At 41.9% G+C, this 14,680-nt stretch overlaps 2 protein-coding genes across 4 annotated transcripts in view; one reads left to right on the top strand and one right to left on the bottom strand.

Annotated features, from left to right (window-relative positions):
• The window catches only part of LOC129758529 (uncharacterized), a 27,995-nt gene extending 13,898 nt beyond the window's left edge, over positions 1 to 14,097 (bottom strand). Inside the window, exons 1-2 of the mRNA XM_055756051.1 lie at positions 14,027 to 14,097; positions 11,662 to 12,400 (exon numbers count right to left, since the gene is read on the bottom strand). Coding sequence (XP_055612026.1) covers positions 11,662 to 12,400; positions 14,027 to 14,097 — 810 coding nt within the window. The remainder of the gene's footprint in view (positions 1 to 11,661; positions 12,401 to 14,026) is intronic.
• Positions 1 to 14,680, top strand: part of LOC129738664 (mitochondrial coenzyme A transporter SLC25A42) — a 35,286-nt gene that overhangs the window by 11,437 nt on the left and 9,169 nt on the right. For all 3 annotated transcript variants that reach the window (XM_055729917.1, XM_055729918.1, XM_055729916.1), the window contains exon 2: positions 13,401 to 14,680. In XM_055729917.1, the coding sequence (XP_055585892.1) occupies positions 14,518 to 14,680 (163 nt within the window). In that variant the 5' untranslated portion in view covers positions 13,401 to 14,517. The remainder of the gene's footprint in view (positions 1 to 13,400) is intronic.

Raw genomic sequence — 14,680 nt, 5'->3', positions numbered from 1 at the left:
CTGATGTCTCGGAAACGAACCCCGACCAACGTCGTGTGTCGTTTCAGCAAGAAATCGTCACCCGCCAATTGATTCATTTATCTATTTACAGACACGACAGAGTGCCAGTTCGGTATTTCACGATATAATGAATGGAATATATAGACAATGAAATATGTATCTATCTATGTACATATGGGATTCAACGGGTTTCGTTATACAGCTGCTGACGCCATTCTTCTCGTGACTATCGCAAAAATTAATGTACCTCTCAACTCGATAAATAAAATAAAAACAAGCGAAATGGGATGGTGGACTTTGGATCTTGAAGCTTTTGTTTCTATATTTTTTTCGCTTTGTCAATTTATACTGGTTATCACTGGTGCACGATTCGCAAAATCAGCAAGAGACGTTTCGCAACACCATCTGAAATAAATTATCATCGTCGCGGAAACCTAAAGATCTTTACCACCCCACTATACTACTGTGCGAAGAAAAAAAAGTCAATTAGCATTCGATCAGCGATGTAAACAAATCGTTTTTGTCGAGGCTATATTCCCTTCCAATACAGTTGTATTGAAATGTATAATGTTATCAATAAATGTTAATTTATTGTAGTCATAACTAAGATGTGGTTTCAATCTTCTAAACTTAATTTTTTTGCCAGCTTGTTTTTTTATTCAGGCGCATTCAAATTTTAAAAGAATATTCTGGAACTCTCAATGGATTCATGAAATCTTTAATTTTGCATCATTACTTTTTATGGACGCACTCGAAAGCCCAGACAAAAAAAAAACTCCCTGATCAGACCTTGAGTGTCAATTTGACGCTCCTCGTTTAAAATCGCTTTATATGTCTTTTTTCTCAACGGATTTGTACGAAATTGAAAGTTTTAGAAACCTCGTTATGTAACTCAAATAAGTTCCTCAAACAATATTCTGCTACCACCCTTCAGTTTTTCGTTATTCAAATTATAAGAAAAAAAACATGCTTCGGAAAAAAAGACTGTAGATAAGCTACGAAATGCTCTAAAAAATCAAAAAAAAAAATGAAAAAAAAGGGGTGTCAAACCTTACTTTTCAATCAATGAACCCTCATAATTGTTTAAGTCACAGTAGATAAATTTTAAAAAATTGAATTGGATAGTAATTTGAAACATTTTGGAGTCTTAAAATTTTCAAAATACAAAACACAGAATTTTCGACAAATTTTCCAAGAAAACTGTTTTTCGAACTTTTTGTCAATTTGCAATTTCTCAGATTTTCTCTGACTTAAATTACACTTTGCACTTGTAAAATGACAAAAATTAACAAAAACATGACAAAAATCTGATAGATTAAATAAAAATTTGACAAATGTGATAAAAATATGACAAAAAAATGTGATAAATATTACAAAAATATAGCAAAATTTTGACAATACAATCACAAAACATTATTACAAAATTATGACAAAAATCTGACAAATATGACAAAAATATGTCAAAATAAAGACAGAAATATGACATTGATTTAACAATAAAATGACAAAAATTCGATAAACCTTAGTCAAAAATATGACAAATGTGTTAAAAATAAGACGAAATTATAACATAAATCTGATAAATATGACAAAATTATTACAAAAAATAAACAATAAAATGAAAAAAACATGGCAAACTTATGACAAATTTGGTAAAAAAATGACAACAATTTGAAAGTTATGACATTTGTCATATTTTTATCACTTCGTCATAATTTTACCTAGTTTGACGACATTTTTGTCCCTTCAATTTGAATTTAAGGGTGCTTAATCGGAATAGCGCACGACACCTTTTCAAATAAACGAATTTCAAATCAAATCAATTTAAATTTTTTAAACATTTTAATCATAAATTGGTCATATTTGTCTTATTTATGTCATAAATTCATTTTATTTTTATCACAATTTTCACAATTCACAATTTATCAATATTCGTCATATTTTTACCACGCTTGTCTTATTTTTGAATTTTTTTTGCCAATATTTCGTCATATTTTTGTTATAGTTGTGTGTTTTTGTGACTTGTTATATTTTTGCAAAATTTTGTCGTTTTTGTAAAAAAATTATCATATTTTTATCATTGTCATATTTTCGATAGAGTTGCGTTGTTTTTTTTTTATTATATTGTAAAATTTAAGCCAAATTTTTTTTTTTTTTTGTCATTTTTTTGTCATACTTTTACCACATTTGTCATGTTTTGTCATTTTATTGCCAAATTTTTGTCGTATTTGTGTCATAATTTTGTTACATTTTTGTCGTAATTTTGTCATAGTTTAGTCCCCCACATTCGTCCCACACGCTCCCTCGCCAGCGTTCTTCTCGTCAACCCGAAACTTATTTCTCAACCTTCTCATCTCTACAATATTTAGAAATTTAGAATTTAGAACAAGCTTTGTCACCATTCAACTAAACTTAATGATAATCGAATTGAGCTTTTTTCACTTTCAGCAATGTTTGCTTGATACTGAAAATGAAGATTGGATAATCATTCGTCTCGCATCACTCGTCGTGTGCAGTCGCGTTTTGTTGCCTTCCGATAATCGCGAACAAGTGAGTGAGACTTCGTCCACTATATCCGGGTGTAAGTGCCGTTCGGACGGTTAAAAGGTGTTTTGTGCCGCGTGTAAGCAAATGACTCGCGTGTTCCTGCCAAAGGCAGATGAAATTAACTTTCCCCAGCTAATCGGGATCTCGTTAAAAGACTGTTGGTGAATTGAGTGCTGTTTTTGTGGCTAACAAAGGCAATCGCAGAAAACAATAGGAGACCACGAGGGCCGCCGCCATTGTTTGGCGAACCAAATAGCATCATCAAAGGGGTCATACTCGCCTGAGACCGAGACGTGGCAGCCATCTTCGACCAACGAGGAAGGACCACGTGGTTGGGTCAATCACCAAAGGAGCAATTAAACTATAAACCAAGTTTGTGATTCTTTTTTTCTTTTTTCCCTTTATCTTCTTCTATTTTCCCTCTAATTTTTTTCGACCATTTCTTGCTTCGCTTTTATTTTAATAAAATATGAGCGAAGGCGGGGGGTCGGATCCGCCTGATGCAGAAAGTGAAAAGATCGTCTACGAAGATGAGGAGCATTTGGAGGCTGGTCCTTCAAATGCTCATCTTTCTCCGGCAGTTGATCTTTCTACTCCATCTGCAGCTGCGGAAAAGACAACTCGACTCCGGGTTTATCCGGATAATTCATCCTCTTCTGGGCCGTGGGTGGTTTTTATCCGGCCCAAAACTAACGGAAAATCATTAAATGTAGTGCAAATCACTAAAGATTTGGCTAGGTGGCCCTCCGTTACCAGCGTTAGCAAGGTACGACCGAACAAAGTGCGCGTTGTTGTGGCCGACCGGAAGGCTGCAAACGGGATTCTTGCGAGCAATTTTTTCAACTTAGAGTATCAGCTCTATATTCCGTCTCGAGTCGTGGAGATCGAGGGTGTGATCACCGAATCGAGTCTGGAGGCTGAATACGTTAAGTCTCACGGCGTTGGTAAGTTTAAGAGCCTTGATTCGACTTCGGTCGGAATCTTGGATTGTAGTCAACTCATGACTGCCTTCGTCGTTGATGGCGTTACAAAGTATAAGCCTTCAGCCTCGATTCGGGTGACATTCGCGGGAACAGCCCTCCCTCATTACGTCTTGATTGACGGAATTTTCAGGCTTCCAGTACGCCTTTATGTGCCTCGCCCAATGCAGTGTAAGAATTGCATCATGTTGGGACACACTGCATCACATTGCTCCAACAAGAAGCGATGCTTGCATTGTGGGGAGAATCATGGGGAAGGAGCATGCTCAGCAGTAGAACAGAAATGTGTCTATTGCGGGGGCTCACCCCATGATATCTCTTCTTGCGAGGCATTTCAAGCAAGCTGGGATAAGCAGAGGCGCTCTTTAAAAGAACGTTCTAAACGTTCTTATGCCGCCATATTAAAGAGCGCCTCTCCACCGGTCCAACCTCAGACCAGTAACATTTTTTCTGTGCTGTCAGTTGACAATGAAGACACAGATACGGCTGATGAAGTTCAGCCAGTTTTCGTTGCAGGAGGCTCTCGGAAGCGAACAAAGGCGCCTTCTCCGAAAATACCAGCTAAAATAGCTACGGTTGTCTCTTCAAATAGAAACGAGAAAAAGTCGACTGCTGCTGAAAAGGAAAAACAAGTTCCTCCAGGTTTCCGCGGAAATGCACCACTGCAAAATAAACCAACAGCTGCGGGAGCTTCGCAAACCCAAAACGTGATGCCAGAATCAACTACTCAGTCTGGTCTCTTTAAGTTGACTGACATTTTGAACGGATTTTTTTCGTGTTTCAATGTATCAGAACCCGTGAAAGACATTGTATTTGCAATGCTTCCTGTATTAAAGACATTTTTAAAGCAATTGATGCAAACTTGGCCCCTCCTTTCAGTGTTTGTATCTCTCGATGGCTAATTTACGCCGAGAGGTCGGAGATATCACTGTACTACAGTGGAATTGTCGTAGTCTAATTCCAAAATTGGATTCATTAAACTATTTACTTCATAAAACAAACTGTGATATCTTTGCATTGTCCGAAACTTGGCTATCTTCTCAATCTAACATCTCATTCCACAATTTTAATATTATCCGTCTTGATCGTGACGATTCTTATGGAGGGGTGCTTTTGGGGATCAATAAGTGCCACTCCTTTTATAGAATTCACCTTCCTTTATCAGGCGGAATTGAAGCTGTTGCATGTCATACAACAATAAGAGGTAAGGACTTATGTGTTGTCAGTTTGTACTGGCCTCAGAGAGTTGTAGTGGATCGAAATCACCTAGAGGACCTGTGTTCAGTTTTGCCTGAGCCAAGGTTGATCCTGGGTGACTTCAATTCACATGGAACTGTCTGGGGAGAACAAATTGACGATAGTCGTTCTACTCTTATCTATGACATTTGCGACAGTTTCAATTTAACAGTATTGAACACGGGTGAAAAAACACGGGTACCTAAACCTCCTGCAAGACAAAGTGCAATTGACCTCTCACTCTGCTCAAATTCACTATCATTTGATTGCCAGTGGAAGGTAGTCCATGATCCGAATGGTAGTGATCACTTACCTATCGAAATTACTATCACCAATGGGGTCAGCTCTTCGAACTCAATAAATATGACATATGACCTTACAAGACACATCGACTGGAAAAAGTACTCGGACACAATTAAAACCGCCATCGACTCTATGCACGTTTTACCTCCTTTGGAGGAGTACCACATTCTTTCTTGTCTGATACACGATAGTGCAGTTGACGCTCAATCAAAACCCATCCCAGAATCATCTATTCGTCGAAGGCCTCCTAATCCATGGTGGGACCCTCAGTGTTCCAAGCTTTATAAGGACAAATCAACAGCATTTAAAGAATTTCGAAAACATGGAACTCTTATCCATTTTGAAGCTTACGTTTCCCTTGAAAATCAGTTTAAAAAGTTAACCAAGGGTAAGAAAAAGGCGTATTGGAGGAATTTTGTTAGTGGGTTGTCGCGTGAAACATCCTTAAGTACTTTGTGGAAAGTGGCACGAAACATGCGTAATCGATCATCTACAAATGAAAGTGAGGAATATTCACATAGGTGGATATTTAACTTCGCACGGAAAGTCTGTCCAGATTCTACACCTATGCAAAAAATAATCCGGAACGTGCCTCCTGATAGGTCTGATAGTGGTCTAGACTCAAGCTTTTCGATGGTCGAATTCTCTCTTGCCCTCCTCTCTTGCAACAATTCAGCTCCGGGAATTGATAAAATCAAATTTAACTTGTTGAAAAACCTTCCGGATGCTGCAAAATTTCGCTTGTTAAATTTATTTAATCAATTCTTGGAGCATAACATTGTTCCCCAAGATTGGAGACAAGTGAGAGTCATTGCTATCCAAAAGCCCGGAAAACCAGCGTCTGATCCCAACTCTTACCGTCCAATAGCGATGTTGTCTTGTATACGCAAATTGATGGAGAAAATGATTTTGTTTCGTTTGGACAAATGGGTAGAAACAAATGGTCTCCTTTCAGATACTCAATTTGGGTTTCGAAGGGGCAAAGGGACAAACGATTGTCTTGCTTTGCTGTCTTCAGAGATACAAATGGCGTACGCAAAACGTGAGCAAATGGCTTCAGTGTTTCTAGACATAAAGGGAGCTTTTGATGCAGTCTCAATAGAGGTTTTGTCAGACAAGTTGCACTCCCGGGGTCTGCCTCCTCTATTGAACAACATCTTATACAGCTTACTTTGTGAGAAACATTTGAACTTTGCTCACGGAGATTTTGCAGTTAGAAGAACATCTTACATGGGCCTCCCACAGGGTTCATGTTTGAGTCCACTTTTGTACAACTTTTATGTAAGTGACATCGACAGCTGTCTCTCTGAAGGCTGCACTCTAAGACAACTTGCAGATGACGGAGTAGTGTCTGTCACAGGATCTACTGAGTCTCATCTGCACAGGCCTTTACAAGATACCTTAGACAGATTGTCTTCCTGGGCTTTGGGGCTTGGGATTGAGTTTTCCCCTCAGAAAACGGAAATGGTTGTTTTCTCTAAGAAACGTAGACCTGCTCAACCTAAGCTTCAACTCCTAGGCAGAAGGATCACTCAATCGAGGTGTTTCAAGTATCTTGGGGTTTGGTTTGATTCCAAGTGTACCTGGAGAGCCCACATTGAGTATCTGAAAGGAAAATGCCAACAAAGAATCAATTTTCTCCGATCAATTACTGGCACCTGGTGGGGAGCCCATCCAGAAGATCTTATCAAATTGTATCGAACAACTATTCTATCCGTGATGGAATATGGTAGCTTCTGTTTCCAGTCAGCTGCCAAAACTCACCTCATCAAACTAGAGCGTATCCAATACCGTTGTCTCCGTATCGCTTTGGGCTGTATGCCCTCAACACACAACATGAGTCTTGAAGTTTTGGCAGGAATACTCCCTCTTAAAGATCGGTTCAACTTACTATCACTCCGGTTCCTCATCAGGTGTGAGGTCATGAACCCATTGGTGATTGTAAATTTCGAATGGTTACTTGAGCAAAATCTTCAAACTAGATTTATGTCCATATACCATGTCCTCATGTCAATGCAGGTAAATCCTTCTTCGCATCCTCCAACTCGTGTTTGTAGCCCAGACTACGATCATTCTTCTGTCCAGTTTGATTTGTCTATGCAGCAGGAAATTCGTGGAATCCCGGTCTCGCATCGTCCTCTTCTGATTCCAAGAATTTTCGAAGCTAAATATAGACACGTCGATGCTGACAAAATGTACTTTACCTATGGATCACTTATAGAGGAAACAACAGGATTTGGAGTGTTCAACGAAATATCCAGCGCATCTTACAGTCTCCAGTCACCATGCTCTGTATATGTTGCAGAGTTAGCAGCTATTCACTGGGCTTTGGATAGTATAGCCACACGACCTATTGAACACTACTATATTATAACTGATAGTCTCAGCTCTGTTGAAGCAATCCGCTCTATAAGACCTGGAAAATTCACGCCGTACTTCCTCGGAAAGATACGAGATATATTGACCACTTTATCAAGACGTTGCTTTTTTATCACCTTTACCTGGGTCCCCTCACATTGCTCAATAGCAGGCAATGAGAGGGCAGATTCCCTTGCAAAAGTGGGTGCGATGGAAGGCAACATTTACCAGCGTGAAATCGTATTCAACGAATTTTACTTTTTGGCTCGAAGAAACTCTCTTGTCAACTGGCAGCGTAGATGGGACGAGGATGAGTTGGGTCGGTGGCTCCACTCGATTATCCCAAAGGTAAGCCTTAAACCCTGGTTTAATAGATTGGACCTGACTCGGGATTTTATTCATTTATTTTCCCGTCTCATGTCCAATCATTATTCCATGAATACGGTACTCTATCGTTTAAATATTGCTGGCAGCAATTTATGCGAATGTGGTCTAGGTTACCATGACATCGAGCATATTGTTTGGTCGTGTGAGGACCACCTTGTCGCCAGAGCGAACTTCATAGATTCCCTTCGGGCCCGAGGAAAACCACCCGACGTTCCAGTGAGGGATGTATTAGGTGTGATGGACTTGGACTATATGTTCGAGATATACCTTTTCCTAAAAGCTATCGATCTTCGACTATAATTCTCTTTATTTTCATATTTCCCTTTCTATCTTTCTTTTTCTTCAATCAAAAAAAAAAAAGTGAACTAGATCTAAGTACACAATTGTAATCAAACAAAACGAGTTTGGCTCCTTAAAGCCTAAAGGTATGAGCCGTTTCAAATAAATAAATTACAAAAAAAAAAAAAAAAAGATTGGATAATCTCATAAACCTGCAAAGAGCCCGAATGTATACTGAGCACCGATGTTGCCGATTCGTGAATGAGTATACAGAGTGCTTTCGGGGTTGAGCTTTCTGTTCATTATTAGATGAATGCAGATAGAAATGAACTGAGCGTAGGGGAGATGAGGGCATAATGGCCACCTTAAGGCCTACTTATTTAACCATATAGAACAGCTGTGATATGTGAATTACATCATTGTTTCGTGTTCAGACACTCAAATAGTCTATTGCCTAACCGGATGAAACTTGAAAAAGTAGATAAAAACGTTTAAAAATGAATTTAAAATTTTTTTGCCGAAAGCTGAAAACCAGTCACTGTAAAGGCATAATGAGAAACCCCCCGGAGCAGTATGAGCATAATGGCATAATGAGCGTTTTCTGCCGGGGAATCTAGCAGCGAATTCGACTCGATGAAGTCAACTGAGTAATAGAGCTACAGCTTAACTTGTATCGTCTGAAGATTTGGCCTATTGGTTAGATGTCGGAGAGGTAATCAGTAGGCTCGAGTTCGATTTATGGTGGAGGTGTTTTTTTTCATTTATCATTCATGATAATGATTGCACTAAACGGTGAGGCGTTGATTCATCGAACAAAGCAATAACAAAATAATCTAGGTATGTTTGTAGAATTCAAAGAAGTAATACCAAGTAATACCTTGACGACCGATGTGCGGTTCAGGATTGAGTCGTTGACATGTTGTACTTGAAACTAATAGGCCTTTGTTTTCGAGTGAACGTTATGGTAGTACATTTGATAATGTTGGGAGCCATACCGTTTCGACAACGCCAAGTAAGAAGACAGTCAATGTCCTTTTGGAGAGCGCAGCAAACGACTAACGAATTGATTGTTCGGAAAATTTTCAGATCATCGGCGTCGAGCAGTTTTTCCGATTCAAGTAGGACATTCAAATTATTAATAAAAAGGAGAAATATCAGAGGTCCCGAATGACTCCCCTGAGGCACTCCCGGTATAATTTGAAAGGGAGATGAGTTGACAGAGCCCAGTCGTACGATAGCAGTTCGGCCTACGAGGTTTGAGTTTATCAAGTTGCAGAACCAGTCCAGAAATCCCAATTGCCGCGTTTTTCCTACAGCCAAATCATGCGGTTTTCGATGCAATTTTCCATTCTCGGGGAATACAGCCTCCTTCAACGATTTGTTGAAGACTATCAAAATAGGTGCGGAAAGAGATGCAGTGCATTTTTTAAACCGAGAGTGGTGGATTGTCCTCCAGTCCAGGTCTTTTCGATTCATCCAGTGCAACCAGCTACGATAATCATCTTTCAAGGAAAAATCAGCACACCCAGGTTGAAATCACGGCTCTGCAGAATACTCAAGTATGATTCAGACAAAGGTCATGAGTTATAACTTAGCACGCTCCGAAAGAAAGACGAGAATAAAATCGCAGCAGCATACGGTGTTTTGGCGGTGGTATCGTTGTAGTTGATGAGTTGAAGTACCCTCCTGGAAACCCTTCCGTTTTCTTATATAAGACCAAAATCATCCAGAATAGAACATCGCTTTGTTTTTTTTTCTCAAGGGATTTTAAGCAACAATGGCTTATTCATCCCGTACATCGCTTTGTCGAAGCCGCCTGCGCGATTCGAATGAACTTGACAGTTCAGCCTAAATCTGCACACAGCACTGCGTTCATTCCATCGTTGCCTTAATCAGCCTGGTCAGCTTCCCGGAAAAGGCGTTCTCGTCCATGATTTTTCATAGCTCGTAACGGTCGATCGTCTCTCCATGAAGCCGGCCTGATGACTTCCCACGAATCTGTTTGCTGGGCGGCGTTGGGCGGTGGAGTAGGATTCGGGAAAGCACTTTGTAGGCGGCATTGAGGACAGTGATCGCTCGATAGTTCCCACAGATGAGGCATATTATCCCCTCCTTCCACTCCTCCGGTAGCTGTTCTATGACCCATATTCAGGCCATCAATCAGTGTAGGCAATCGGCCAACTTGATGAGTTCAGCTGCGATGCCACCCTTCCCAGCCAACTTGTTTCTATTCAGCTGGCGAATGGCTTCCTTAACTTCATTCATCGTTGGGAGTGGCTCCTCTTCGTCATTGGCTACGCCGGCGATGTATATTCCCTCACCGTCTTGAACTCCTGCATGTGCGCCGTTCAGGTGTTCATCGGAGTGCTGTTTCCACCCTTTGATCACCATGTTAGGATGCCTCCGGCACATTTCGATTTGCGACACGAAGCCTTTGCGGGATGCGTTGAGTTTCTGAAAGAACTGGAACGTTTCTGGAAACGATGCAGCTGCCCCAGTTCTTGGAGTTCCTCCTCTTCCGTGCGGCGCTTTTTTTCCTGGAAAATTCGGACTCGGACTCTTCCGCTGTCGGTGATTTTCCACGTTCTCTTCGTCCATCACCCTCCTACACTCCTCGTCGAACCAGTCGTTCCGTCGTGTTCGTTCCACATGACGAATGACGTTTTCAGCAACGCTGTCGATGGCAATCTTGATGGTGTCCTAACAGTCCTCGAAAGGGGCTTCATCAAGCTCGATTGTGCGTAGTCTGCTGCGCCTTCAGGTTGTTTCGTTCGTGCGATATTCAACCAAGGCTGGCGTCGGTTTCGAATGTTGTTTACTGCGGAGAGTTTTGGGCGCATCTTCACCATCACCAAATAGTGGTCTAACTCGATGTTGGCGCCTCGATAATGATTTGTTTTGTGTTTTGTGCACGTTGATGATGCTGATATTGAAGAACCGGTCCTTGATACTCCCGCTTCTGCATCTTCCCCATCAATATAAAAACTGTTCCAAGCTCGTGTGTGTTGCCGCGGTTCTGGTAGATGGTATGACCATCTCGGAACGTAAGTACCGTTGACTTCTTCCAGCATACCTTCTGCAGCGCTACGATGTAGAATTTGCGGCTCTTTAATTCGCTGGAGTGCACGCGAGTACTGTCCATGCCCCATGCAATTCAGAGATCGGCAGTTCCATGTTCCAAGTTTCCAATCGCTGTTTCCTTTTGTAACGATCGACTAGCTCAGGCGGCTCGAACACTCAGGGTCGGCGCTGCAAAGGGATGGCTCAACAAAAGGTCACTACCAAACAACCTACAAAAGGAACCCTTTCGAGATATATAGGCTCGAAAGAAGTAAATCTGTATTAAATTTTATATTTCACATTATTTTATTTAAGTTTTTTTCTAAACAAACAAAAAACATAAAAGGAAAAGGGATGACGGTGCAGCCGATCTGCTGCAGATGATCCCCCGGGCAAGTTGAGTTAGCCACATGATGGGCTTCATGGGTTTGAGGTTATGTTGCTGGGTCTGGGCTTGGTCGACAGCCAAAGCCGGAGGCCACTTCATAAAAAAAAGGAAGGTGTTTGTTACCTTGGTTGGTGGGTGGACCCCCCGGCCTGTTTGGACAGTGTACCCGGATGGCTTGGATACATGGCGTCCCCGGATGGAGTGAAGCAGCGGGCCGCCTGGTTCGGCTCGACGGCGTGCTGCTCGGTTCCGCTGGATAGGGAGCTCCCCGGTTCGGTTCGTCGACGTTTCCGGATAGTAGGACCAAACGGCGCGCCGCCTGGTTCGGCTTGACGACGTATCGCCGGGTTCGGCTGGACGAAGAGAATCGCTCGGATTATCGGGACCACGTATCTGTTCGATCTGGCTGGACGGCGTACTATCTGGTTCGGCTAGACAGCGTGCCGCTCGGTTTGACAAGGCGGTTTGCCGTATGGTGACGGAGGGCGTGCCGCTCTGTTTGTCTAGACGGCTGGCCGTATGGTTACGGACGGCGTGCCGCTTGGATCTGCAGGACGATGCGTAGTTTGGATTTGGCTGGATGGTGTGGTTCGGCTTGATTGTGCTCTTCGGGTTCGAACCGCTTGACAAGGTCGTCTCTCTGGGCCTCTTGACTGGAATCCGATTTATGGGGCTATTGGCGACCCTCCCAAAAACGGTTCGTCTGATGGATTTCGGCCAACACGGCTTTATTTTCCACGCGGTCACCGAACTTGCACTTTGATCTTGGACAACGACGCACCGTCCTCGATCGTAGCCAAACTTTGAATGCCCACCGGATCTCCTCTTCGCAGCTTTCTCTTCTTCGCCTTCTTCTCCGGATCTTCAGCTGTCATGTCCACGTCATCTTCATTTTGAGCGCACGAGTTATCGTGCGTTACCCTTATTTATCGTGCGCTCAGTGTTGAGCGGTAGGAGTTAGAATTGGGGATGGACAACGGACATAATCAAATAACCTTCCTACCAGACAACCAACAAATATTTACAAAGTACCTAACTTGTCGAAAAAGGAGCCTTAAAAATACAATATTTATTTGAATTAATTAAATATATACATGGGATGGGTTCTTAGAATTTATAACGAATGCTACCTGTACGTGTGTACGGTAACACTTTTCATCGCGTGGATCTTTGCCGATTTCCATCCAAAATTTCTTGTTCATTGTTCGTTGCTAGATGTTTTTTTTACAGTCTGGTGCTCATAAGACCCGCAGTTATCCCAACTATCTTGCAAGAGGACCGTCGTGATATTACTGTTTTGGGTCCGAACATCACCAGACCATTCTTCTACGCCGCACGCCTCCACTGACATGGAGAGTTATTTTTTATGTTTTTAGCTTTTGTCTTTTGTTTATCATTTTTGCCATTTTTTTTTACTTTTTTTAAAGATATTTCCTATAAGTTTAGGTAGATCTGTTGGCTTGCCAATTAAAAAAAAATATCTGCACCATCCAAAGTCAGTCAAATATGAACTTCGAACTCTCGTTCTTAAGTAAGAATGTGACTTTTGGTTACTCTGAAATCCTACCCGTTCGAAAGTTGAAAAATATTTCTGGCATGTCTTTTTTTTACGCATATTACATTGCTTATAGCTATAGCTTTGAATCTTTAGTTACCTTGTCAAGGTATAAAGTCAGTGTCCCGAGACAGGACAATAAATCAACTCGACGATATCCACCAATGCATGTTTGTGTCATAAAGATTCCGTCTATCGAGTAGACCTACTCGAACTAGCGACGTAAACAATGTGCAAATTTACTGCGCAGTAATTGACTGCCAACTGATTTTAAAAACGTTTCCTTTTTTCATTCTCAATTTTACAGATTGCTCAAATTGAATCAACGAAACAGCGGTCGGCGGTATAGTAACGACTCTTTTGCTGATCCAAAGCACAGCACAGTGACAAAACAGCTAGGCCATAGTAAACAACTATCTGGACGGATTGGGGCCGCAGAGGAAAAATCTCAACGCAAGCTTTATATAGAAGAACACATCGTCAACCTACCCCAACTCAATCCGACCCATCACAACCCGGCGCTTGGATGTAAACAGACCCCGCCGTTCCCCAAAGTCGTTGTTTTTTAACGATATATAAACGACGTTGTTCATGCGAGTGGGAAGAAGGAAAAACAAAAACAACTCACTAGCACCAACCTACGATAAAGTTGTGTTTGGGCCACATGTACGTGCGCATCGAAGAATCGGTTCCATAGCGGGGTGATTTCTCGAAAATAACATACCAAACTAAACCAAGAGAAAGCAAGCAGACCAAGTCCTCGTCGTCGTCTGGGCGGTCTCAAATATTTCTGATGTGCAGAAACGACGTACCTATCTGTGTTTTGTGCTGAAGACTGAGAATTAGTCAGAATAGTTAGGCGGGTTGGCTTGGCGCTAGCGAAAAATATTTCTTAAATTTGAAGCAAACGAGTTGTGAAGATCAGTCGTTTACGGAAACGTTGATAGATAGAGAGCTGCGCCCTCGTTCAAGGTTGACGGTTTGAGGTCACGAATTATATCCATCATATCAACCAACGGAGGGAAAACGCAGAAACGTGTCAGTTTCGGAAAGACGTATCACATACCTATTAGTAGAGCTCCCGGTGCTCGCCTCCAAGATAATAATGATAAGAAGTAAAGTGTTTGCGTAGTTCCTCGAAGGTTTGCTCTCTAACAAACAGTCAGTGTGCGAAGCTGATCGTCTTCGTGTAGTTAGGCAACACACCGATTCTATTACGTAAACGGAATACAGGTATATTTGCAAAAAGTTTGCCGAGACACAACCCGATTAGCTGTCCGGGTAACCGGTAGGACCGGTTTGTCCCCAACAAATATAGTGCATGCGATCCGTTTTGTTTTCGGTATCAATCGACATAAGTGACTTCAATCCGGCTCTCGATTCCTTGGTAAATCGAATGACCATCGGTATCGCCGGCAGTGACGATGGCCAACTCCTGGAAGGGTCTACTGCTCGGTGCGGGAGCGGCCACGGCCGGAACTGGAGAGGTTGCGGCGGCCGTGCTAGTTGGTGCGAATACTATTAGTCCTTCGCCGTCGACGACCAGCTCACGAGATTATCTCCCCGCGGGCAGTGATAAGAACGAAT

The sequence above is a fragment of the Uranotaenia lowii genome, chromosome 1, assembly GCF_029784155.1.
Source record: "Uranotaenia lowii strain MFRU-FL chromosome 1, ASM2978415v1, whole genome shotgun sequence".
Lineage (NCBI taxonomy): Eukaryota > Metazoa > Arthropoda > Insecta > Diptera > Culicidae > Uranotaenia > Uranotaenia lowii.
The sequence above is the reverse complement of the archived record's forward strand: the minus strand, read 5'-3'. Positions and strand labels throughout refer to the sequence as shown.